Source organism: Ahaetulla prasina, chromosome 1 (genome assembly GCF_028640845.1).
Source record: "Ahaetulla prasina isolate Xishuangbanna chromosome 1, ASM2864084v1, whole genome shotgun sequence".
Classification (NCBI taxonomy): Eukaryota; Metazoa; Chordata; class Lepidosauria; order Squamata; family Colubridae; genus Ahaetulla; species Ahaetulla prasina.
In genome coordinates this window covers 351,660,317-351,685,615 of record NC_080539.1, presented here as the reverse complement: position 1 = coordinate 351,685,615, position 25,299 = coordinate 351,660,317, and the positions used below count along the sequence as shown (strand labels likewise).

Below are 25,299 nucleotides of genomic sequence, written 5' to 3'. Positions count from 1 at the left end.
GTGTTTCTTGGATACAAAATCACGATGCATTCTCAGAACACATACATCAGTTGGCAGGATAGATAGCTAGCAGTCCAGCAAAGAGAAGCAAAGACTGGGAAGTGAAATCTGTTTACAGCTAGGGAGACTGACTCATTAGAGGTAGAAGAAAGAATAAGATGGAGGAAATCAAGGGAGAAAAAATGATGAAAAGGTAAGGAAAGCGCTCTTTGCTGAGAATAAAAACTACACATTGCATAAATGCTTAAAATACAGAACAGGGGGGAGAGAGATGGAAAAGAAAGATAGGCTAATAGATTGATGAATGAGTCATCTAGCCATGAAGGATTATGATTTTAGTATTGGTGAAGAAATCAAGAGCTGAGGGAAGGAAGACCAGAATTGTTGCTGTGTTTCACAGCATGCCTTCAGGCATTGTTGGGCTACAGCTCCATCATTGGCTGAGTATGATGGGAGTTGTACTCCAGTAAACATTTATGGAGAACCAGTAAAAAAAAAAGGTACACGAAGACAGGAGGATTGGAATAAAATTGTTTTAGAGAAAAAGTAAGAGAAAGAAGGACAACTGTAAGAAAAATGGAAGAGAGATCAATGGACATTTAGGAGATAGACCACAGGGACCCAGCGCAAAGGCTGAAATGAGGGTTTTCATCCTTTGCCAGGGTATTTTATCATACTTGCTCTGTTCATTACTCAGTGCCCCCAACATAGGACTGACCTTATGTAGTTTCCACATGGCGCCCAGCGCCTTCACCTCGTGACTGGAATGCTTGCCTTCCTCCAAACACTGGTAACAGACAGGCATCTTGCACTGCACACAGTACATGCTGTGATTCTCTAGCTCATGGTCAGTGCAAGTGGAGATCTTGCGTGGACTGAGCCTCCGGCTGACCCGGCCCTGAGCTGGAGGCACCAAACGGTGCTTTGCCAGGGGACCCCGTGGTGGATGGCAGCGCAGCCGGCATGGGTCACAATAGAAGACGTCGCACTGTTCACACATGACTGTGGCTTCCTTGGGTATCTTCTCACACAGTTGACAACGCAGAGCAGCTGCTTTGCTTTGCTGGTAACGGTCAATGACACCCTCCAAGACACGATTCTTGGGGAAACTACGAAGGCCCCGCTCATCCAGAATCAGGCTGCGGTGGCACTGCGGGCAGGTGAGGCAGGAATTGCGTGGCACCGGTGCCAATGAGGCAGTGGCTGAAGCCGGTGGCAGATGTGCAGCTGGCGGGACAGTTGGAGGGAAGACACGCACACCATTGGGTGACTTCTGACATGGTGTAGTGGGTGCACTGGCAAAGCCCCCATATGAGCCATAGCCGCTGTCTGCCTCACTGTACAGGCTCATCTTGTCCAGGTCCAGGTAGTCATAGTCGGATGAGGAGCCAGCTGACCCCGAGGCACGTCGGCTCTGAGGCGACTCCGTCTCTGGCGTCTGCACCAGGATGTTTCGGGCACATGCCTGGCACAGGTTGTGTGAACAGGGTAGAATTAGAGGTTCCCGGTAGAAGGAGCCGCATACCGGGCACTTGAGCTCCTCTTCCATCTCTTCCATGTGGGGTGGGTGGGTCTCTCGACGCCTTGTAGCTGCGGGTTCAGCGGCCGCCAGTAGGACAGGGGCTGGACAGCGGGCGCGCTTTCAGTACCACGGACAGCGAACCCGCCAAGCGAGCCGCGCTCGTCTCCAGCTTGGCTCACCTCGAGCCAAGCTAGATAAGCAATGCCAGCTCTGAACTCCTGCAGCCTTCCCACCGCTTCGGGAGCTCCGCCTTCTTGGCTCATCATTGGCCGTTTGCGCCGAGCGCTGAGACGCCATTGGACCACGGCAGTCTCCTAGACCCCCGCCTGCCTTGGGATACTTCGCTTCGCCGGCTTGCTTTTCACCCCCGCCTGCTCCTCTGCATGAATAAGAGACAGGCGGAGGTAACTGCTGTGGAAGGCGGAGAGCGCCTCCGAGCCTGATAGACATCCTCGGACTTGCAACTGGCGATCATGGGGCGAGAGGAGAAGGTGTGTGTGTGTATGTGACAGACACTCCTTCCATTAAACTAAAAAGTTAGTTATTAATCTCGTTAATAACCGCCTCCCTTTTTCTCCTGCCGGAAATAGAAGATTTAATGGTAACAGCCCTTTTTTTCTGTTTTCTTTCTTCGCACCGGTTGGCATTCAGAAGTACCCCGCCTCTCGAGTAGTTTATCAGAATTCTCGAATTGATAGGAAGGGTTGGTCAGAAACTTGCAATTCCCAGCCGGAGATTGCTAGCAGCGAATTTTGAGACATTTAATCTAACGTATCTGAAGAGCATCCGGTTGGGGAGATTATATTTCATTTAGAGTTATATTGGATGCTCATTCTTGCTCTCCTTTTCTTTTCTTTTCTTTTCTTTTTTGACACTGTCAATTTTAAGTGTTCAGAATATCCATCACACATCATAACATTCTAACAAATTATACCACTGAGTAAAAGACGATCTGATCTATTTGCTGGAAGCCCAACTAGGATTAAATGAAGGAAACAAAGACAATTCTTGAGTCTTATTTATTCTGCCATTTATTATGTTATAAACCTTTATCATGTTTCGCTATACATTTGTCTAAGAGGCCACTCATAGTTCAATAACAGAGGGTACTTTCTGTACATTCAGTCATCCATTCAATTTTCTTTCTCTTGATTGTCATGAACAGAACTGTGCTGAATGCTAAAATACTGAATGTAAATAAAGTACATATGCTCAATACAACATTCCCTAATTCGTGTTCATATGTCTGCTTGATCGTTGTTTCCATTTTTTCCACAGGGAAGGGATAAGGATGTGATATTATTCAGAACAATGCACTTTTCTGTTTACCAGGCTTCCAATCCTGATATCCTAGAAAGGAATTTGAAACCAACCTGCAATTATCTTCATAAAGTCAAAATGCAGAGAAACAAACACAAAGCTCAAAAGCAGTATTCAGGATAATATGTTCCATTACCACCACAAACCTCAGTTTGTCTCCAGCATATATTTTCAACATAACTATGCTAGAGGAAGTAGCATAATTTCAGCAAATGTAATTCTAACCCACTAGTAAGACATGTAATATAGGAATGATGCAAAGATTTCTAAAAAGTATTTGACAATGTGACTTGTTAGAGGCTCCCAATGCAGCATTGGGAATAATAAGAAGACAGATATTCTCCTGAACTAGTAAGTGATTTGAGAGTAAGAGAGAGTAAAAGTACACAGGCAGTTTTCATTATGGAAGCATATGTAAAGTGAAGTCAGCCAAGAATTTAGTTTTGAACTAAGTAGTTGCCTTCATAAATAATCTGGAATTAGGTGATCGGTGAGACCAGTCAGATAGCCAGATCTGTTCATAATGATATTATTGAAGGAGGTAAGAACAAAAAGAGTATTACAAAACTTCCCAAGTTTCTAAAAATAGCAGCATATAAATTTGAAGGTTTTTTTTAAAACCAGGAAACTCAAACTTTTTTCCTAGAAAAAGGCATCATTCTAGGCGGCATGTAGGTCCAATGAAGGTTTTTTTGTTTTGTTTTTTAAGAATATGAGTTTAGGCTGGTATATTAGAAAAATTCCGATATGATGGCATTTGGGTATCTGAAACTAAAATCCCCAATAGAATCCACTTTGCAACAGCTGTAACCAAACAATGACTATATCATTGGCAATTTGGACTCTTGCATTCAGATCCCAGATCCCATGATTCATACCTCAGTTGTAAAGGACAGCTTTAATTAGTCAAATTGTTGTTTTCCTGCTAGGAGGAAATTCCAATTTCTTCACTCTTCCTTTCATTTTATTTATTATTACCCGACCATTATTATTTTTATAAATAACTGAAAGCAGTGAGCTATATTGATGCTTTAATGAATATAATAGGGAGAAACACATGGTCATTTTTGGCTGGAATCAGCTACAAGATCCTGTGTATGTATTATTGAAGTCTCTCTTAAAAACAGTTTCCAGATGCTCATTTGTAATCATGATTGCTTTTTTTCTAGCTGCATTCTTCCCCTCATTCAAAATCTACCTTTCCTCTGGTGAGTAAAAGAATCATCCCCCTTCCTTCTCTTTTTCTCTCCTGAGGATTGCCTTGATCGTTTTTTTTCCATCAAACCTGGATAAGAAACGTGGGAGTGTTCTGTTTAACATACAAATAGATTACCAATATGCCAAGAACTGGGGAAAGCAAGGCTACTCTTTATCTAACTTTTCTCTTGACCATATATATCAGTGATGGCTAACCTTTTCTGGATGGAGTGCCCAAAGTGTGTGCACACCCAAACCCACAAAATGCAATGCGCGCACCCCTGTGCATGCACACATGCCCCAGCATGTGCCCTGCCCCCCCATGCATGCACGCACCCCCACACATGCCCCCGCATGTATGCACGTGACCCCCCCCTCACCAGGGGTGGGTTCTACTTACCTTTATTACCGGTTTGCAATGGGACCGCACATGTGCGCTCGCTTCACTCGTGTGCGCATGCGCAGAAGCTTCCTGATGATGTCCAGGTTGGTGGGTGGAGTCTTCTGCCGGTTTTACTACCGGTTCTTGTGAACCAGTCCAAACTGGGAGCAACCAACCACTGCCCTCCCATGCACAAGCACCCACACACATGCGCATGTGGGGCCCTGCCCGCCCCTTGCCCCTTGCACATGTGTGGCAGAGACCTGATGACCAGCTAGTTGGAGGGAGACATGCACTCATGTGCAGCAGAGGGGTGATGGCTCACGTGTCCAAAGAGAGGGCGCTGTGTGCCACCTGTGGCATGCATGCCATAGGTTCGCCATCTCGGATATATATCATATAACCCTGAAATTTGCTCCTAGACACAGCATCTCAGCAACTTTAATTCTTAGCTAAAATAAGGCTTTGGATCATACAAAATGTTGATTGTTCTTGTTTTGATTATGAAAGCAACAATACTTTTAAATGTGACTGTAATCATTTGTTCATTGGTTGCTAACTCTTTGGAGAGATTCAGGAATGAATGGAAGCTGATAAAATATCCTGATTCCTTGTGCATGCAGTTTCTGTTTTGTTTTTTGTTTTCTTATGTGTCTTGGTCTAGAAGCAAGATCTTGCTGTTGTGATGGGGCTATTGTATGTCTCCTTTGGTTTTTTGAAGACATAATGGCACAGCTTAATATCCTGAGACTCTTTCCATTTTCAAAAGCAACTTTCTAAGCTTTGTGATAAAAAAAATGAAAATTGGTAAATGCTGTCTGTGGGCATCTCAATTGATAAAGTTGATAAAGAAGATAATTTATAGAAATCAGAATTTAGGTGCCTCTTTGCTTTTGCTTAGAAGACTGGACAATTACTGAAGTACACTGGTCTAATTTATCTGGGCAACACCCAGTTGGAAAAAATTTGAATTAAAGTATCTGGAAGAAACACTCATGTAGGTTTGCTGCACAAAGGATAACAGGACTCTGCTCATTAATTAGATGTGGCAGTAAAGAGGATTAAAAAATACCAACTCAAGGGAACAACCAGTTGGCATACAGCATTTTCTAAGGAAATTATGGATCATACAACTGTTCTGACAGCAGTTAGAGGAGGAAGTGGCTTGAGAACACTTTTGTTGGCATGAAATGCCAGAAGCAAAAACTCTTTGCACTTTTCATCCTATTGGTCTCTAGAAGGAAAGTGCAAAGATAAGTGACTCCTTTGTTTTTGCTCTGCTTCCCTCTGATTGGAAGTCTGAGACTCTAAGGTTATTCTCTTTTCCTTCTTTCTTCTTCTATCCTCTGTCACAAAGATTTAACAGAATAATTGTTGGAAGGGACTTTGGAGGTCTTCTAGTCTAACCCTTGCTCAAGCAGGAGGCATGTACCATTTCATACAAATGGTTGTCCAATCTCTTTATAAAAACCTCCAGTGTTGGAGCATTCACAACTTCTGGAGGCAAGCCGTTCCATTGATTAATTGTTCTCACTGTCAGGGACGTTCTCCTTAGTTCCAGGTTGGATCTCTCCTTGATTAGTTTCCATCCATATTGATTGTGTATTCCATATTTATCCCATATTAATAGAGAATAAAGCAAAATATTTTAACATCGAATGCGTTTAATTTTGTGTTTTTTTTTAACAATGAACTAAACACAGGAAACTTCAAACTGTTTGTAGGCTATGTCCCTGAGAAATTAAGGGAAGGGTGTGAACAAATTTAACCAAATTCCCTGTATTTGTGGGATATCCCCATATTAAAGGTACCAGTAATGCTAACATGGTGTGTGCGTGTTTCTTATAACTTTCTTATGATGTTTGATGTTGTGTATGATTCTGGCAAAATCTTAATAGAGGTGCAGCCCAAAATACATGGAAAAGGTTAGATTATTTAACTGCACCTGAATGGTTATTTAGTTGATGAGAGATAGGCTATCTATCTGTCTATCTATCCATCTATCTAGCTATCTAGCTATCTAGCTATCTACTATCTAGCTAGCTAGCTAGCTAGGTAGCTAGTTAGCTATCTTGCTATCTATCTACCTAGCTAGCTAACTAGCGGGTTTTCAAGTCCCTGCAGCAGTTTTCTAGCTTTGAGCCCAAGGCAGAGAGCTAGAAATCACTGTCTCCTGGTTTCTAGCGAGGTGCCTTAACCATTATATCAAAATGGCTCACATTTCTATTACAAAACATATTTTTCTAAATTAATTTTTCTTATTCTTTCAGTCTTTAAATAGTTTTCTTTAGATACTCTTAAAGGGTTGGTATTTCTCAAATGTTTATGCACTACTAAATACAAACTTTAGTGAATTAACAGAAGGTTCCAATCAAGGTTTCTTTAAAAGTAATTTCTTTCTTTATTATTTATTTATTTATTTATTTTTCAAATTTATATACCGCCCTATCTCCCTAAGGACTCAGGGCGGTTCACAGGCAGTTAAAATACATATAAATACAGATTAAAAACGACAATTAAAAAACTTATTCTATTGCCAAATTTAAAAATAGTATAAATAATAAAAACCCCTTAAAACCCATAACTTTAAAATCTAATCCAGTCCCGCGCAGATGAATAAGTGTGTTTTAAGCTCGCGACGAAAGGTTCGGAGGTCCGGAAGTTGACGAAGTCCTGGAGGGAGTTCGTTCCAGAGGGACAATGTTACAATGTTACAATGTTACAATGTTAAATGCATGGAAACTATTTATATAGTAATACACCACTAGGCTTTGTTGATTTTCAGTCTATTTTTTAATGTATTACTTTTATACCACTGCCCTGTCTTGAATTCTGAAATTGGACCACTAAAGGCATTTTTATATATGCTAAAATGAAAATCCACAATAATTATATAGAGACTGTGATGTAGCATAATCAGTAAGCTGATTCAGAAGTCAAATTAGTCTTCATCCCAGTTAGGGTTACAGAAGATGAAAACAAGTGAGCAAAGGTTAGATTCCAGAAAATAAACGACCAAGACTCTAGAGAGGTCTATAAGATAGACATGAATCAAGATACAAGAACAGCACAGAATTACAAGTTTTAGATACTACTTCAAGCAGAGGCTTTATACAAGAAGCTATAGTCATCATATCGTTATCCTACTCTTAACTAGTACTCTTGAAACCTTGATTGCAAAGCTATCAAGATATACTGTGCTCCTTGCAAGTAAATCTTTGTTCCCAAGGTGCTCCTCTCTTTAGTATTCAATCTTTGGGTATTCAAACTGATGATAGTACCATTTATATTAATTGGGCATTAATGAGGCTAGATTAAAACTGGAGCAGAGGGCTCTGATCTAGATCCTATTTGGGGGTAAATTGGATCATCTGCTCCATCTTTTTCTAAGCAAGCTTCTTCCTATGGGGGCATGACAACCATCATCTCTTCCTTCCTCCTCTTATTCTAATTTTAATAATAAAATAGCAGACTGGTCATAATACTGGCTATGAAAATAAATAGGACACGAACTTGGTGATTATTCCAGCAATGGGGATAATGAGACACGGAGACACCAATAAAAACTCCAACTAGATATCAATAGTTATATAACCATTCTATTCCTCTAGTGCAGGGGTGTCAAACTGGATTTCTTTGAAGGCTGGATCAGCATTGTAGTTCTCCCCTGTGGGACAGCTGGGGGGAGAGCAGGGGGGAGATGGGACAGACAGATGCCTCCTGCTGCACCTTGCTGGCCAAAACGGGGCACAGGGGCGCATGTGGAGCCCTCCCATGCTCCATTTTGGCCAGCAGAATGCAGCAGGAGGACGTCCAGGTCGAAAATGGGGTGCAGGGGGTTGTGTGCAGCTCTCCTGTGCCCCGTTTTGGCTGACAGAGGGACCTGGCTGTTTGCTGTTTCCAGGCCGGCCACATGGGCCGGATTTAAGTACCCTGAGGACCGGATCTGGCCCATGGGCCTTGAGTTTGACACCCCTGCTCTAGTCGAATAAATGGATTTGGGATCCAGTAGTGCAGAAGTAAAGAGCCAGTTTGGTGTTATGGTTAAGAGATCAGGCTAGAAACTGGGAGACTAAAATTTTAATCCTGCCTTTGATACAAATCCAGTTAGGTGACCGTGAGCCAGTCACTTCTGTAATTTTAAAATCTTGTCAAACTTGCAAGGACATATCCAGAGTCAACGCTGGTTTGAAGAACCACCACCACCACCAACAACAACAACAACAATGCAGTGTATCCATGTTAGCATACCATCCTGAGGTTGCATAAGGACCATTTTCAATAAAGAATCATCACTAAATAACAACAAAGGGTGATACACAGCTCTTTCTTTGCTTCCCCCGATGGTCATCCAAATATTTGCAGTCCAGGAATGCAGTCTACCTATGTTTAAGCATTTCCTTACAGATACAGGACCAAAGATCCGTTTCCTTAGTGTAGGCAAGTGTTATGATTAATGTTGACTTTTAACAAGAACAGGGCATCCGTTAAAACACTCTGAGCTCATTAATGAGTGCCCTCTCCATGCTCTGGGAAAACTGCTTTCCTTGCCAAGATGTATGACTCAGCCATTTTGTATGAATCATGCCTCCTTCCCAATTCGGCAGTAAGAGCATTGTGGCCAAAGTATTTCACGTCCGAACATTCTCTATAAAGTTGGATTAGTTCATTATAAAATCACAGAAATTGTTTTTTTTACTTCCAAGGGTCCAGAATTAGGTTCTTCATCCAGCCAAACAGATAAGCAGAGGGTAACAGAAATGACTTGTTTGCCCCCAGTATCTGATCATTAGACATGAACTGCCACAGGCAATGAAAATGTCTTTACTATTACAGCCCCAAATCATTGATGGAGTCCATTAAATAATTTTGGGCAACTCACTATCTCTCAGCCTAACCTATTTCACAGGCTTGTTGTAAGGCAGGGGTGCAATGTTCCCGGTTCGTCCGAGCCGGTAGTAAAAAAGGCTACTGGTTTGCCGAACCGGTAGTAAAAAATGTGGGGAAAAAAAGTTACAATGATCAGATGAGCGACGTGCGATCGTTGGAACCTTTTTTAAAAAAACTTTTTTAGCATTTTTTTACTGCTGGTTCTCCAGAACCGGTAGTTAAAAATGCTTTAAAAAGTAAAAAAGAAAAGTTCCGACGATCACAGCTGTGGCGCATGATCGTCAGTCTTTTTTTTAACCTTTTAAAAGCATTTTTTCACCCGAATAGGTTGTTAAAAAATGCTTTTAAAAGTAAAAAAAAGGCTCCAAAGATCACGCGCCACAGCTGATCACACACACCCTTGCACGCTGTTCTACTTACCCCATGCCTCCTTTTGGCATGCACAGTGTGCACGCACGCACCTCGCATTTGGTGCGTGGTGTGGACTGTGCATGTTTGGCATGCAGCGCACATGCGCAGCCAGTATACTGGTTCAGATTTTACCACTGTTATAAGGATAACAGAAAGAATTGTGTGTGCATGTGTGTGTGTGTGGTCTTAAGTACTGGCAAGAATGCAGTAAGTGAATAACCATTGGATTCCTGTTCTTTGCTATAAATTCTTCAGATTTGCTATTAAAACCAGTTGTTAATCATCTATTACATTTAAGACAATTAACTCTATTAATTATAAATACATGTTTTGTATAGTTATAATCTATCCAAGTTCCATTCGTTGGATCATCCTATCAGAGAGAAAAAAAATTCCTTTCATCATTGTCATTAATTTATTAAATGTGTAGGAAATCTCTATTGCAGCATCTCCTTCTTTGCTAAATAAAAAAGGAAAGGTCTGAGACAGAAGTTCCCCAGCTCAAACTGTGATACAGGTAAAAGGTCAGTTGTGACACTACAGCCCATTAATCTTAGAAGACCTATCACTTTATTTGAAATAGTCAGACACCTTTTTAATTATTCCTAATTTGAATCAAGTAGTAATTAAAAACTGGCCTGCTGGTTTGCTAATGATGTTAAGTAAGTAGCTTATCTCACTCCAGCAATTAAGTTTCCAACACTCTCCCTCCCTCCCTCCCTCCCTCCCTCTTCCTCCTCCTCCTTCTTCTCCTCCTCTCCCCTTTCCTCCTCTCTCTCTCTCTCTCTTTTCTTGGAAGTCATCATTGGATAAGAGGAAACATTGCTCAATCCGGATTGCTTAATTTTTCTAGCTGGGGTAGTACAAAGCAGTTAAGAGCAATCTGGGGTGGAATCAGGAGACAGAAACAAAGAGCTGCCAGACTATCCAGGAACTAGATCAGGAGTCGGCAACCTTAAATACTCAAAGAGCCACAAAGGTCCTAACTGGAAGCCCCTGTTCAATTCTGGAGCCAACTGGAAGTCCAGTTCCCCCATCATAGTCTCCTCCTAGCGCAGCATCCTTTTTCCTCTGCCGACTGGAAATCGGTTTCCCCACCATAGAGTCTCCTCCTAGTGCGGCATCCTTTTTCCTCTGCCTGTCCTAACCGAAAGCTCTATCATTTATGGAACCGACCAGCAACAGAGAGCCGCAGCAGAGGGGTGAAAGAACCACATGTGGCTCCAGAGCCACAAGTTGCTGACCCCTAAACTAGATAAGTGAGGCAGAAGCAAAGAGCAAACTAGTGGCTGAACTAGAGCAAGTGGGCATCGAAATATCTTTTTCAACTTCAAAGTAAGTTTGAAAAGAATCTGTGCATCCGTGAGAAGACATGTAATGGACTTGTAGTAAGATTACATAGTTCCAGTTAACCCAGACAGAATGGTCAGATTCTGTAACTAAGTTCCAAGGAACCTGTCAAAAACAGCAGTGATTCATTCAGCAGTTTATTGCCCATTTACATACATAACAACACACACACCCAGGAAAAGCACCAAGAGGATAGTGAAAAGAAGGACATCTCATGGATTTGCCTCCCTATAAGAAATTGATTCCAGAAACTAAAAAATAATGCTTGGAATCTGCTCACAATTGGTAGTCAGAAAAATGGACTTAGACCATTTTTAGAGCAAAGCTGGCTGAGGAACTCTGGGAGTTGAAGTCCACAAGTCTTAAAAGAGCCAAGTTTGCAGACCCCTGCCATAGGTCATCAAAGATATGGCCTTTCCAGCATTGTACTTTCTATCTTTTATAGTTGTAAGATCCATGCCTTGTGTTTAGAATAGCAATTAGGATTTGAAAAAGGACACTGCCATAGTGTCTTATCATATGAATGAATTCTACTATCAGTCCTATCCAGGAATAAAAACATGCCTACTTCTGGATATCAATTTCTGGGGGAAAACAGGAAAAGATAATGTATTTGAATTTTAGGAGGGAAATTTGGGCGGGAAAATGCACGTTGCTGATTGGCTGATGCCTCAGCCAAAATACCATTTAAAGAGGGGGTTTTGCCTGTTGGCTTTTGCTGGGATCACAATAAACCAAAGAGCTGTTGTCACTTGTATCGTCTCCTGCCTCTTCATTGCCCGAACTTAATATTGGCGACGAGGATGGGATTTTGAAGGCAGTGAGACTAGGAAAAGAGCTGAAGGAGCAAGTTAGTTTCAAACCCAGCCAGTATCAAGAGTGGATACATAGCGATGTCTAGCTATACGCCGCCAGCGCCATTCGACCCAGCCAAGGAGAAATGGGGGTCGTACATGGCTTGTTTCGAGAGTTTCCTCGAAGCTAACGAACTGCAAGGAGTATCGGATAATCGGAAGCGCACTTACTTCCTGAGCCACTGTGGGCCAGAAGTCTTCGATACCGCCGAATCACTGTCAGAACCAACGCCGGTACAGTCGGTGCCATGGCAAACGCTACAGACGACGCTACGAGCACACTACGCACCGGTGCCGTCAAAGTTTGTACAACGGTTCGAGTTGAGGCAAAGAGTTCAGCGAGAGGGCGAATCGATAAGCATGTACATGGCCGCATTAAGGAAAGCTGCAACCCACTGTGAGTATAGAGACTTGGAGGACACTTTATTAGAACAACTCATTTGTGGGGTCAGGGACATCCGACTACAGAGGCGGCTGCTGTCGAAAAGCAACCTAACCCTGGCGATAGCCCTGGATGAGGCCAGGGCACACGAGATGTCCACCAAAGCGGCGGAAACCTTACAAAAGCCGAACATGCCGAATGCCACGGCGAAAGCAACGCCAGTCCACAGCGAAGAAATCCAGGCCGAATCGGACGGTGAAGAAGAGGAAGAGGTTTTCCACACCGGGAGGCCGGAGAGAGGCGACCGGGACGAGTGCGTGAGTTGCGGAGGCCAACACCAATGACAGAATTGCAGGTTCAAAGATGCAATTTGTCGGCGGTGTGAAAAGAAAGGACACATAGCTCAGGCCTGCCGAGCTCCACAACCTTCCCGCCCAAAATTCAAACCGGCCAATCAACAGGGCGCCGGATCCGCGAAGCGGCCAGGGATTGGTCAGTTTAAAAAAGGCACGAAGTTGAATCAGACCACTGTGCGAGTGGGCCACGCATCGACACGGCTAGAAAAGAAAATATTCACCAAGACATATATCGAAGGAGTGCAGTGTAAAATGGAGATGGATACCGGTTCATCAATCACGATTATGTCTTGGGACACTATCGAAAGGGACCTACCAGACATCGTGAAACGCCAGCTGCAACCCCAAAAGCTGAGAGTGCAAGACTACCAGGGGAACTGAATCCCTGTTCGAGGAGTCACGTCCATCAGAGTGAAATATGGACAATTCAAGAAAACCTTGCCGATCACCATCATAGATGGAAACCTGCCCAGTTTGCTAGGTCTGGACTGGTTCCGCGCCTTGGGCATGGGAATAACTGGGGTTCACAGAAGCGGAGTCAAACTGAAGGATGAACTGTTAAGAGAATTTGAGGACGTTTTCCAAGACAGCCTGGGCAAGTACGTGGGGACCCCCATTTCATTCAATTTGGACCCCCAGGTGGCTCCCATTAGATTAAAAGTTAGGAGGGTCCCATTTGCCCTCAAACTCAAGATTGACAGGGAACTAGACAAATTAGTAAGCCAGGGAATACTAGTCCCCATCGACCATGCAAAATGGGAGACACCAATAGTGACCCCAGTCAAACCGGACGGATCAGTCCGGATTTGCGCTGACTATAAGGCAACGCTTAACAAAGCATTGCAAAAGAGTGCTTCCCCGGTTCCCGTAGTGCAACATAGGGCAGGGACAGGTCTTTGCCAAACTCGATCTGGCTCAAGCCTACCAACAATTACCAGTTGACAACGGAACGGCCGAAGCGCAGACGATTGTCACACATCGGGGCGCTTTTAAATGCACTTGACTTCAGTTCGGAGTTAGTGTAGCCCCCAGGTTATTCCAAAACCTAATGGAATGACTCCTACAGGGTCTACCGGGAGTAGTTCCATATTTCGACGATGTACTGGTATCAGCAGAAAACTTGGAAGAATTAGGGGTCAAATTGCGGAAGGTTTTGGGCATTTTCAGGTCTGCGGGGCTTAAGGTTAAACTCAACAAATGCCAGATAGGAGTTGAATCTGTAGAATTCTTGGGTTACCGGATAGATAAGGAAGGCATCCACCCAACTGAGAGCAAAGTGCGAGCCATTAGAAAGGCTCCAACCCCAAAAAACAAAACAGAATTACAAGCATTTTTGGGGCTTGTAAACTTCTATGCGGTATTTTTAAAAAATAAGGCAACGGTAGCCGAACCACTACATAAACTGCTAGCGAAAAAAGCTGTTTGGACTTGGGGCAGGGTTGAGGCTAAGGCATTTGAAGGCATTAAGAATCTCTTGTCCAGCGATAGCTTTCTAATTCAGTACAATGGGACGTTGCCATTAGTACTAGTTTGTGATGCATCACCCTACGGGGTAGGGACTGTCCTCAGCCACAGGTTACCGAACGGTTCAGAAGCCCCTATCGCATATTTTTCCTGCACGATGTCCGCAGCGGAAAGGAACTATAGCCAACTAGACCGGGAAGCCCTGGCCATAGTTTCTGGGGTTAAAAAATTCCACGAGTACCTGTTCGGGCGGCAATTTGAAATAGTCACAAACCACAGACCTTTATTGGGACTCTTGGTGGGGGACCGTCCAACACCGGTTGCATTATCACCCAGGCTGACCCGTTGGACTATTTTCCTGGCAGCATATTCATACAAACTGTCTCACCGACCGGGCAAGGACTTGGGACATGCGGACGCTTTAAGTAGATGCCCGTTGCCAGAGACTATTGAAGACCCGACCCCAGGGACGCCCGTCTTGTTAATTGACTTTTTGGACTCTGGCCCAGTCACCTCTACGGAAGTGACTAGGGCATCTTACAAAGACATTGTCGTAAGAACTGTGATCGGTTGGGTGCAGAGGGGATGGCCCGCTGCACCGGGGGATCGTTTCAAAGAGTTTACAAAAAAGCGTTCGGAACTGTCGGTACAAGGGGGTTGTCTGTTATGGGGGGATAGAGTGGTTATTCCGGAGAAATTACGAGGGCATGTGTTGGAACTATTGCATGTGGGCCACCCGGGGATTGTGAGGATGAAAAGCCTAGCGAGAAGTTACGTGTGGTGGCCACAAATGGATAAAGACATTAGCGACCGGGTAGGGAAATGCCAAGTATGTCAAGAATCAAGGCCACTACCCCCAACAGCCCCCATAAGGGATTGGGAGAAACCCCAGGGTCCTTGGTCCAGTATCCACATAGATTTTGCCGGGCCATTCCATGGGCAGACCTTCTTAATTGTGGTAGATGCCTACTCGAAGTGGTTAGAAATTTTACTCATGAAAACCACAACAGCGGAAGTTGTAATCACAGTCTTGAGGCATCTATTTGTGACACACGGGTTGCCCGACACTCTAGTGTTCGATAACAGCCCACAGTTCACGGCCACCCAGTTTGAAGGGTACTTGGCAGAAGAGGGCATCCGACATGTCCTCTCGGCACCTTTCCACCCGGCGACGAACGGACTTGCAGAACATTTCGTACGCAGTGCCAAAGAAGCGCTATCTAGAATTAGCCCAGGAGATTGGCAATCCAAAATTGATACCTTCCTGGCAGTCCAACATAGAACTCCCTGTGTGACCACCGGCCGCAGCCCATCGGAGTTATTAATGGGTAGAAGATTCCGGTGCCCCCTAGATCAGTTAAACCCAACATACTCCCCTGATGGGTACCAAAGCACAAAGGGAAGAACCAGAACAATGACAACAGGTGACCCGGTATGGGCACATAACTATAGTGAGGGCCCAGCGTGGCTAAAGGGAACAATTGTAGGAGTGACGGGCCCAAAGTCATACATAGTGGACATGGGGGATGGCCGAGTGTGGAGACACCACATAGATCAATTACGAAAAAGAATACAAAACAATCCAGAAACCAAACAGCTAGACCCTGACTACCCAATATTTGAACCAACAGCTAACTCAACCCCGAGGTGATCGGAGGACTTAGCTGAGTCTGAAGAAGTCCAGCGATGCCAACCGGCTCCTCCAGAGGACAGCAGGGACGACTCTGCCAATAATCCAGGGCCGGATGGTCCAGAGGAGGAGCTGGGAGGAACAAACAGTCCCTCCAACCAGCTCGACTCACTCCCAGAGAATGAATTGCGCAGGTCAGAAAGAGTTAGGAGACGCCCTGTCTACCTGCGTGACTACGTGGAAAAATAACATTTTAGGAGGGAAATTTGGGTGGGAAATTGTACATTGCTGATTGGCTGATGCCTCAGCCAAAATACTATTTAAAGGGGTTTTTGCCTGTTGGCTTTTGCTGGGATCACAATAAACCAAAGAGCTGTTGTCACTTGTATCGTCTCCTGCCTCTTCATTGCCCGAACTTAACAATAGCTATTTTCTCATATTTGGGGGCAGCTTCTTGGAGACATCTATTGATCACTTTTGGAAACAAAAACAGGACTAGAAAGGTTTTAATCTGTTCCAATAATTCTTCTTAGTTAGTGTATATATGATTGACTTTGAAGCATGTATAGCATGTACACAGTACCCCAACCTAATGAGCTATGTGCTTAGATATAATTCTGTTCAAAATGGGGAGGATAATCTAAATGTTTCAAGTAATTTTTTTTAGTCCTAAAAGATTCATTACAGAGGCCTGCAATACATAAATCTGGATCCATTAGCTTTCAGCTGCTTCGCTGGTGATATATCAACACATGAATGAGATTAATACCATTTTACTCAAAATTACCAATCAGTTTAGCATTTTGATCTTCTTTCCAGCAGTTGCTTACAGATAGCAAAGATAAGCCATGATTTTCAGGACATAATTTATTTTTATAGTCATATCATTAACTCCCAAAAGCACAAATGTACCTTTTAGAACATTGAAAGAATCTATTTAAAAGCTATTCAAAAAGAATAAAAATGGTCGTGGGGAAAAAATCCTTTCCAGGACAGTCTTCTCTTCATCCTCCCCAAATTTGCTTCCAATTAGCATGTTAACTGGATATGGAACATTAATTTTAGTAAAGGAAATTTTTAAGTGTTTGTGTAACTTAAAGAAATAACATAGCCAAGTAAGGAAAACATGGATGCCTGCAAAATGACTTCCATGTTCTTTAGAGCAATTTTCCTGATTTAATGCTCCCACCTGGTATCATAAACTTTCAAGTCCTATGATTTTCAACTAACATGAGTCATCATTTGTTTATTATCCAGTGTTCATCACAAAAATCTTTGGACAATACTGATTTTATTTTTTTTAAAAATGTCCATCAAGACTCATGAGTGGGCCAAAAGCTCTGAGGACAATGGATTCAATGAACTAGATAAGGAAAACTAGGTCAGCATGTTAGTTTGTTGGTGGAGAATATTCAGGATGTCTGCAATCTAATTTTGCTCAATCTGTTCCACTGAAGGGTTTTTAGGATACACTGAGTAGGAGGCAACAGAAAAAAAAGTTAATTTTCTTTCCTATCCTGCTGCTGAAATTTTATTGCTGTCATAGCAACCAAATTAGCTAAAAATAAAAAAGTATTACCTTAAATGGCAAATTCTGGCACACTGCATCCTGTCATCGAATATATCCATCTTCAAATCTGTAATCATGGTTCTGTAACAGTGTTCTAAGATGCCACATTTAATTAGCAGAGGAGCTGAAAGCAAGACGTTTGAAGGCCTTCAAACTGCAGGTTATAAAACCAGATTCTTTATAATTAGGCATTTAGAATAGCTTTTTCTATACAGGTTATGTTTAATAAAAATAACTAGTCCAATAGAAGATAATATATGCTGCTCAAATGTAACTGAAATGTGGAGACCTTGATATCCTCTGAGCTTCATCATTTGCTTGAAGATACTTTATTACCTGATTGGGTAATGAACCCAAGGTTGATGATGTTACCTAGTTGGGTAATGAAATGACTGCAAACCAATAGTCAAGCTCAGAGAGTACCAAGGACTCCACAAAAATTATTATTCAGGATATTACCGGATATACTCTTGTCTCTTGCAAATACATTTGCATACCAGCAGGCACTATTTTAAAAAAATTATTGACATCCCAGGATCTCATCAGACTTTTTGAGCTGATGTTCACACATTTTTGAAGGGTGTTTTTGAGTCAGTGTTGACTTCAGACAACTGCCTGGACAAGGCCTAGCTGCTTCCTTGACAAGAGATAGCTTGCGGTTGTCCCCTTCCTGGCGTTGAGAGAAAAAGACTAGCCCAAAACCATACAACCAGTTTTAGAATTAGCACTCATGGTCCCCCATTTCTAGGCTGATGCCTTATCCATTACATCAAACTTGTTCTCTTGTCTTATTTATTTATTTATTTTATTTTGTCACAACAATATATGTAAGTATCATACAAAAAGATTATATAATATATAAACATATATATGAGTAAATATTAGGAGGTATAAGCTTATATATACAGTATATAGGAAGAAGAAAAGAAAAACAATAGGACAGGAATGGTAGGCACGTTTGTGCTCTTATGCACGCCCCTTATGGTCCTCTTAGGAATGGGGTGAGGTCAATAGTAGAAAGTTTTTGGTTAAAGCTTTTAGGATTATGGGAAGAGACCACAGAGTCGGGTAAAGTATTCCAAGCACTGATAATTCTGTTACAGAAGTCATATTTTCTGCAATCTAGATTAAAGCGGTTAACATTAAGTTTAAATCTATTGGTTGCTCTTGTATTATTGCAATTAAAGCTGAAGTAGTCTTTGACAGGAAGGACATTACAATAGATGATTCTATGAGTTAAACTTAGGTCTTGTCGAAGGCGACGGAGTTCCAAGTTTTCTAAGCCTAGGATTTCAAGTCTGGTGGGATAAGGTATTTTGTTGTTTTCAGAGGAATGGAGAACTCTTCTTGTAAAATATTTCTGGATACGTTCAATTGTATTGATGTCAGAGATGTGGTGAGGGTTCCAAACAGGTGAGCTATTTATTTCTTTATTAAATTTATATGTTGCCCATCTCATTAGGCAAAGCGAGTCTGGGCAGCTTTACCTTACTCTGTATCATATCTGATTTATGGAATGTGGTAAATCAGAATGGGTTCAGCTTTTGCAGCATAATAAGCTGTAAGTGTCAAATTTAACATTGCCTGATCTACTGAACATAGATAGATCTCATCCATGATGATCTGTCCCCGACATGGTGTCAGTGCCACTAGTCAGTTCCAAAGCTGCTAGAATTATGCAAAACCCACCTTGAAAAGAGTGAAGAGACGAACAATGTATCATAGCCAAAATAATTTGCAAAAGAGATATTTTTTTCAGGAAGCTTTGAAGATCCCTGAATCAGGGATCTTCAAAGGAATGTCTTCGGCTTTGGAGAAGATGTAACAGACAAAGATGCCCTTTTTCCTCTGGCTCAGTCTGTGTAATTATTTGTAAATAAACCAGAATCAACAACATTAGCAAGTATTGTAGGCCTACTTGGTAAAAGAAAGCTCAGGACCATATTGGTTGGAAACATGCGAAAGAGACCTTCATCTTCCAGTGGATAAACAATGACGACGATGATGATGATGGAGGAGGAGGAGGAGGAGGAGGAGGAGGAGGAGGAGGAGGAGGAGGAGGAGGGGAAACCAGAATTATAAGAATGCCTGGGTCACAGAAGTAAATAGCTTCTCAAGTAGGCTGATGTGGAACTTCTATTCCTTGGGAAGACAAAACAATGCAACCTACTGCTTCCGTGCCTTATGGAAGGGGGACTCCGCATGAATTCCTTTCTCATCTCAGCTCATGTCTGCCAAAGCGCATATTGATTTAGATTATGGTGGCCTAGAGAGGCTGACACCGTGACCAGAATCTATTGTGGTTGCCATGGCAGCAGAGGCACCACAAAAGGCTTCAGAGACCAGCTTCGGGCTGCTGATAAAACATGCCAGTTACCAAGGCGAAGCCTGCAGGAGGAAAGCTGCTCCTCTGCTTTGGTTCCTTAGTGGAGCCTGTGTAGCTCAGGATGGATTTGTGGCAGGAACACAAACATGGAAGAGGAGGGGGAGGGCCACGTCTCTCTGTATCTTGGCATTTATTTATGGGTCTGGAGCCCTATTTTCACTGGGGACAAGAATGCCTTGTTGAGCTTTTACATTTATTTATGGGGATAGGGCTGTCCTCCTTCCTAAGAAATGTCAAGGAATATCAAATTAGATTCAATGAACTGAGTATGGATGTATTTTGATCTGCTTTTCCCAACTTGGGTTACTCCAGATGGCTTCAATTACACCAGTCAGAATCCCTTTTGTGAAATGTGCATTCATATAATGTGTTCAAACCAATCAATCAATCCCATACAGACCCATCAGCACGATCAATTCTGCAAAAAAAAGCTTTACCATTAAACCTTTTACACAATTCGTTTGTGTCTCATATGTGTGTGAAACCAACCATTATATTTATGCTGGTTAATTTATTGTTCCTATTTATACTTTTCTGTTTTGCCCTCAGGTTACTCAACACAAGATAGAGATAGATGATAGATAGATAGATAGATAGATAGATAGATAGATAGATAGATAGATAGATAGATAGATAGATAGATAGATAGATAGATGATCGTTGATAGATGATAGATGATAGATAGGTAGGTAGATAGGTAGATAGGTAGATAGGTAGGTAGAGACAGACAGACAGATAGACAGACAGACAGACAGAGACAGACAGACAGATAGATAGATAGATAATATATTTTTACTCTCTCAGTTGATAGCCCAGGCCAGTCGTCTATGGCTTACTCAAAAGATCACAAAATAAGTCCCCCTTTAGGTACAAAAAGTATCTCAGCATTTCCCATATGTCTGAAGAACTACCTTCTGGGTCATTGGAAAAGGCAGAACTAAAAGTGTCAGTCAGCTGGTTGAGGAAGTGGGTCAGTCTGCTCCATCATGCTCCATCATATTTAATCATTCTGCTATATTATATTTTTCCAAGGACTTGGTTTTAGTCTCAAAGAGAGAACAAACATCCTGTTTAGTACAGGTCTCGTTCTTGTTCCTAAAGGAAATAGCAGCTGTGAGAATGAAATGGCCTTCCAGTTAGAATTAAGGGGAAAGGGTGGGCTGGAACCCTAGCATTGGAATTAGTTGTTTGGGTCACATCAAAGGGCTCTACATTCTTAATCAGGGGTGTGGACTTCAACTCCCAGAGTTCCTCAGCCAGCTTTGCTGAGTTGAAGCTTTGCTGAGTTGGAGTTGAAGTCCACAAGTCTTAAAGGGACCAAGGTTGGAGACCCCTGTTCTAAATAGTGTATTCCATTGATTTGGCTGGAAATTTTTATAAAATAAATGCACTCACATTCAACCTTGTGCAATCCAGACAAGACTTGTTTGAATTGAAGGCTGCTCCAAAATGAAGCAGGAAGCCATCCTCTTACGAAGCAATTAGCAGTTCTCTAATTGAAACAATTAGCAGTTCAACGTCTATGGAGATTCTCAGTCATCCAGGTCATGGTTGTCCAGAAGGTGCTTTTTCAAGAAGCAACTGGACGTCTTCAAAGAAAAACCAGAAAGTCCAGTTGCCTCTTGAAAAAGCACCTTTGGGACAATTAGCAGTTGACTGCTTGATTTACAAATATTCACTCAGCGACTGTTGAAAGTTACAATGGGCACTAAATATTAGAGTTCCTGGTTTGTAAGGAGCAGAAGGCTCTGCTTCATTGGCTTATAAGAAATCTCCAGTATCAAGGCTGAAGAAGAAGTTCTGCCAGAGCTTACAGAAGGCAGTGACTAGAAAATGATTATACTTAGTTTGCTTGAAACAAGCAAATGAGAAAAATAGTGTTAACATTCCACTCTTGCCCTCCAAAATATGCCGTGTATCAGAGGTGGGTTTCAGCAGGTTCTGACCAGTTCTGAAGAACCAGTAGCAAAAATGTTGAGTAGTTCGGAGAACCGGTAGTAAAAATTCTGACTGGCCCCGCCCCCATCTATTCTCTGCCTCCCAAGTCCCAGCTGATCAGGAGGAAATGGGGATTTTGCGGTAACCATCCTCTGGTATGGGGTGGGAATGGAGATTTTACAATATCCTTCCCCTGCCATGCCCACCAAGCCACGCCCACCAAGCCATGCCATGCCCATCAAGCCACGCCCACAGAACCGGTAGTAAAACAAATTGAAACCCACCACTGCCGTGTATGTTATCAAAAATGATAGGGAAGTAGTAAATACTCTGGATAATATTACAAATAATGGGTGATATAATCAGTTAGTTAGGTGCTATCAAATCTGGTCAAAATCATAGCCACTGTATGAAAAAAATGCCTGCCATCTTATTTTTTCTCATCTCATGTCATCTCATGTCATCTTGTGTCATGTCATCTTATCTTTTTATTCATTTTACAAAACGTGCAAGCTGCTCCAATTAAAGCTGACTTGGAGTAATGCAGAATTCTCATACTTATATTTAAAATTAAAACCAAAAAACATAAACGATATAAACGATAATAATCGAACAATTCAGTGGGGAAAAACAATATGTAAAAAGTGATATAACAATAAATAGTCCAAAATTAAAACACAATTCCTCACCAGAAGAAGCAGCCACAAGATTCCAGGCCAATGGCTTGAGGTAATAACCATATTTTTTATGGATTGTCTAAAAGTCAGGCAGGAGGGGGGGCCCTTTAGATGTCTTAGGATAAACTAATGTCAGAGGAAAGAACATCAACTGAAAATGCATACTTCTGAGATCCCTGCAGCTAGTAGTCCCTGAGAAAAAAGATCCGGTTTCAAATAGTCACTGGAATTGAAATTGAAATTGAAAAAAAAAAGGGATGACCAGTAGCTAGGTGGATGGATTGGGCCAAGTTGGGAAGAGATCAACCTGGAGAAAGTACATACTAAGAATTGACACTCACTTGATAGCACATAACCAATATAAAAAAAAACCCAAAATAACCTGGGTAGAGTTGGGCAGAAGGAAAGTTTCAGATAATAATTCACACAGTTGATTCCTACTTGAGAAATCTAATTTGTTACATGATCATGTTGTCTCTAAAAATATAGCAGTTGGGAACCAACAGCTGATTTAATACCAGTAGAGGGGTCTTGATTATATATTGAAACTCTACTGTTATTTTCATTAATCAAAAATGTGTTTTCTATATACCCAACAGAGAGAGAGAGGGAGGGAGAGAGGGGGAGGCAGGGGCGAGGGGGAGGGAGGGAGGGAGAGGGAGAAAGAGAGAGAGAGAGAGAGAGAGAGAATATTCCAGACTCAATTATATACTATATGTGGGTGGGAAATGACTTGTTGGAATTTGTATTGAATGTAGGTGGAAAGAACTTTTGAAGTCCTATCCAGCCATAATGGGAGTAGGGAGGCACAGTTTCTTCATCAAATAAGCTTTTTTTTTTTACATGACCACTGAACAATAGATCAGAGAGGCTTTAAAACAAAATCATTTTAAAAGAAACTTTATTTAATTGCTCCCTTTGAAAATAAATCACTTTACAATGGGGAGGGGCTCCCCACTTCCCAGGTGGTATAGTCTTTGTTATTGAATGTCTTCCTAAAGATGGTTGAGCAGTAGAAAATAAAGTGGGTTCATATATTACACTAAGTCAAGGCTTAATAAGCATAGCTTGGATGAATTCATATAACAAGCTCAACAAAGTGAAGCCAGTGGTGGGTTGCTTCCGGTTCGCCCTGGTTTGGGTGAACCTGTAGCAATGGCAGTTCCGCCCTCCTGCCCGGATGTCATCAAAAACGCTCTGCGCATGTGGTGCATGTGCGAGTGAACCAGTGGCAAAGGTCACTTCTGATGACGTTCGGGTCAGTGGGTGGGTTTGATGACGTTTGGGTCACTGAAATCCACCCCCGAGTGAAACCAATATTGATCTTAGCCAATGGAAACTTGGATATTTTGGATGTTTTTGCTTACAAACAGATTGTTTCAATTTCAATAGCTTTACTTCTATCATTCCTTAGTTTTCAGAAACACACATATACATATACTGTATATATCTGAATGTATACATTTGAGCAAAGGTTCTTCATCATCAGTTGTTTTGCCTTGTTCATGCAAAACACTTCACCAGACCACTTAAGATTTCAAGTCAGCATTCACACAATACACTAACATTGATTATTCCTTTGTGGCTGAGCATGTTGTGAAAACCCAGCTTGTTTGTTTATGATTCAACGCCATTATGCAACCCCAGAAAATGGATAAATTCATTAACCAGATTAAGTGTGCTGTGCGCCAATGAATTCCTTGCGCCTTCTCTCCCAGCGCCTTATGTCCTGCAGCTTTAATTACTAGTTTATTAATAGAAAGAGGAGAGTTGGTTGTTTGGAAACAGACAATCTGGTTATGAAATATATGTCTCTCTACCTATTGGGATGAATCTGGAAGGGAAGCATCAACATCCTTTATGGAGAATACTATGAATCCTTGGTTAGTGATCTGTAGCTATTTGCAGCACAGCTTCAAATAGTCCCAATCTCTGGCAAGAAACCTTTGTTATAAAACCAATCCCTTGCATAGATATAACAGGAAGGCTTCTTAGGCAATTCGATGACAGCTTTAACTGCTGGACAAATCAGATTCAACTCCCCCAATTTCCATTTGATGGGGCACATACGCCCTGAGAGAAAAGCATTCAGAGACACAATCTGAACAAAATCCATTCATTAGAAACAGAAGAAAGCCTGTTTACTAGTCCAGCACTGTTTTACTGGAAAGAAATCCAGTCCATTCAGGACCCCAAACCTGGGAGAAATTCTGGATGCGAGAAGTTTTGTAAGGATTCCTAAATGCCAACTTAATTCTGGGGCCCTGAGTTTGTTCATAGCATTTTAATGGATGCTTCCCTTATATCCATGTTTCTTCACATTAGCAATTTAGAGACGTATACACTGAGCTGGTCGATCGAAAGGTCGGCAGTTCAGCGGTTCAAATCCCTAGTGCCGCGTAATGGGGTAGTTCCATTACTTGTCCCAGCTTCTGCCAACCTAGCAGTTCGAAAGCACGTAAAAAATGCAAGTAGAAAAATAGGGACCACCTTTGGTGGGAAGGTTCCATGCACCTTTGGCGTTTAGTCATGCCGGCCACATGACCATGGAGACGTCTTCAGACACTGCTGGCTCTTCGGCTTTGAAACAGAAATGAGCACCGCCCCCTAGAGTCAGGAACGACTAGCTCATATGTGCGAGGGGAACCTTTACCTTTACCTTAGACTTCAATTCCCAGAAATGTGGGTGTGGAAGTCCACGCATCTTAAAGTTGCCATAATTGAGAAACACTACCTTACACTATGTTTTTCCAGTATAATATACAAATGTGAAGCAATATGAGGCTTAATGGGATGTCAACGCCATGCAGATTACTTCCTGTCTTCTCAATTAATGTGGATTGGGGAGGACGGAGAAGAGAAGGAGAAGAGAGGAAAATTAACAGCAATAACATCATCACTCCTAAGTGAATTGGTAGACAGATGGCTGTGGGCCTTGAAACATCTTGTTGGAACAGACCAAATGTGGGC

The 25,299-nt window shown here is 42.2% G+C and overlaps 1 protein-coding gene across 1 annotated transcript in view; it reads right to left on the bottom strand.

Annotated features, from left to right (window-relative positions):
* TRIM9 (tripartite motif containing 9) overlaps positions 1-1,558 on the bottom strand; it is a 66,323-nt gene extending 64,765 nt beyond the window's left edge. The window contains exon 1 of the mRNA XM_058162792.1: positions 719-1,558. Within this exon, the coding sequence (XP_058018775.1) occupies positions 719-1,558 (840 nt within the window). The remainder of the gene's footprint in view (positions 1-718) is intronic.
* Positions 1,559-25,299: the final 23,741 nt, after the last annotated feature.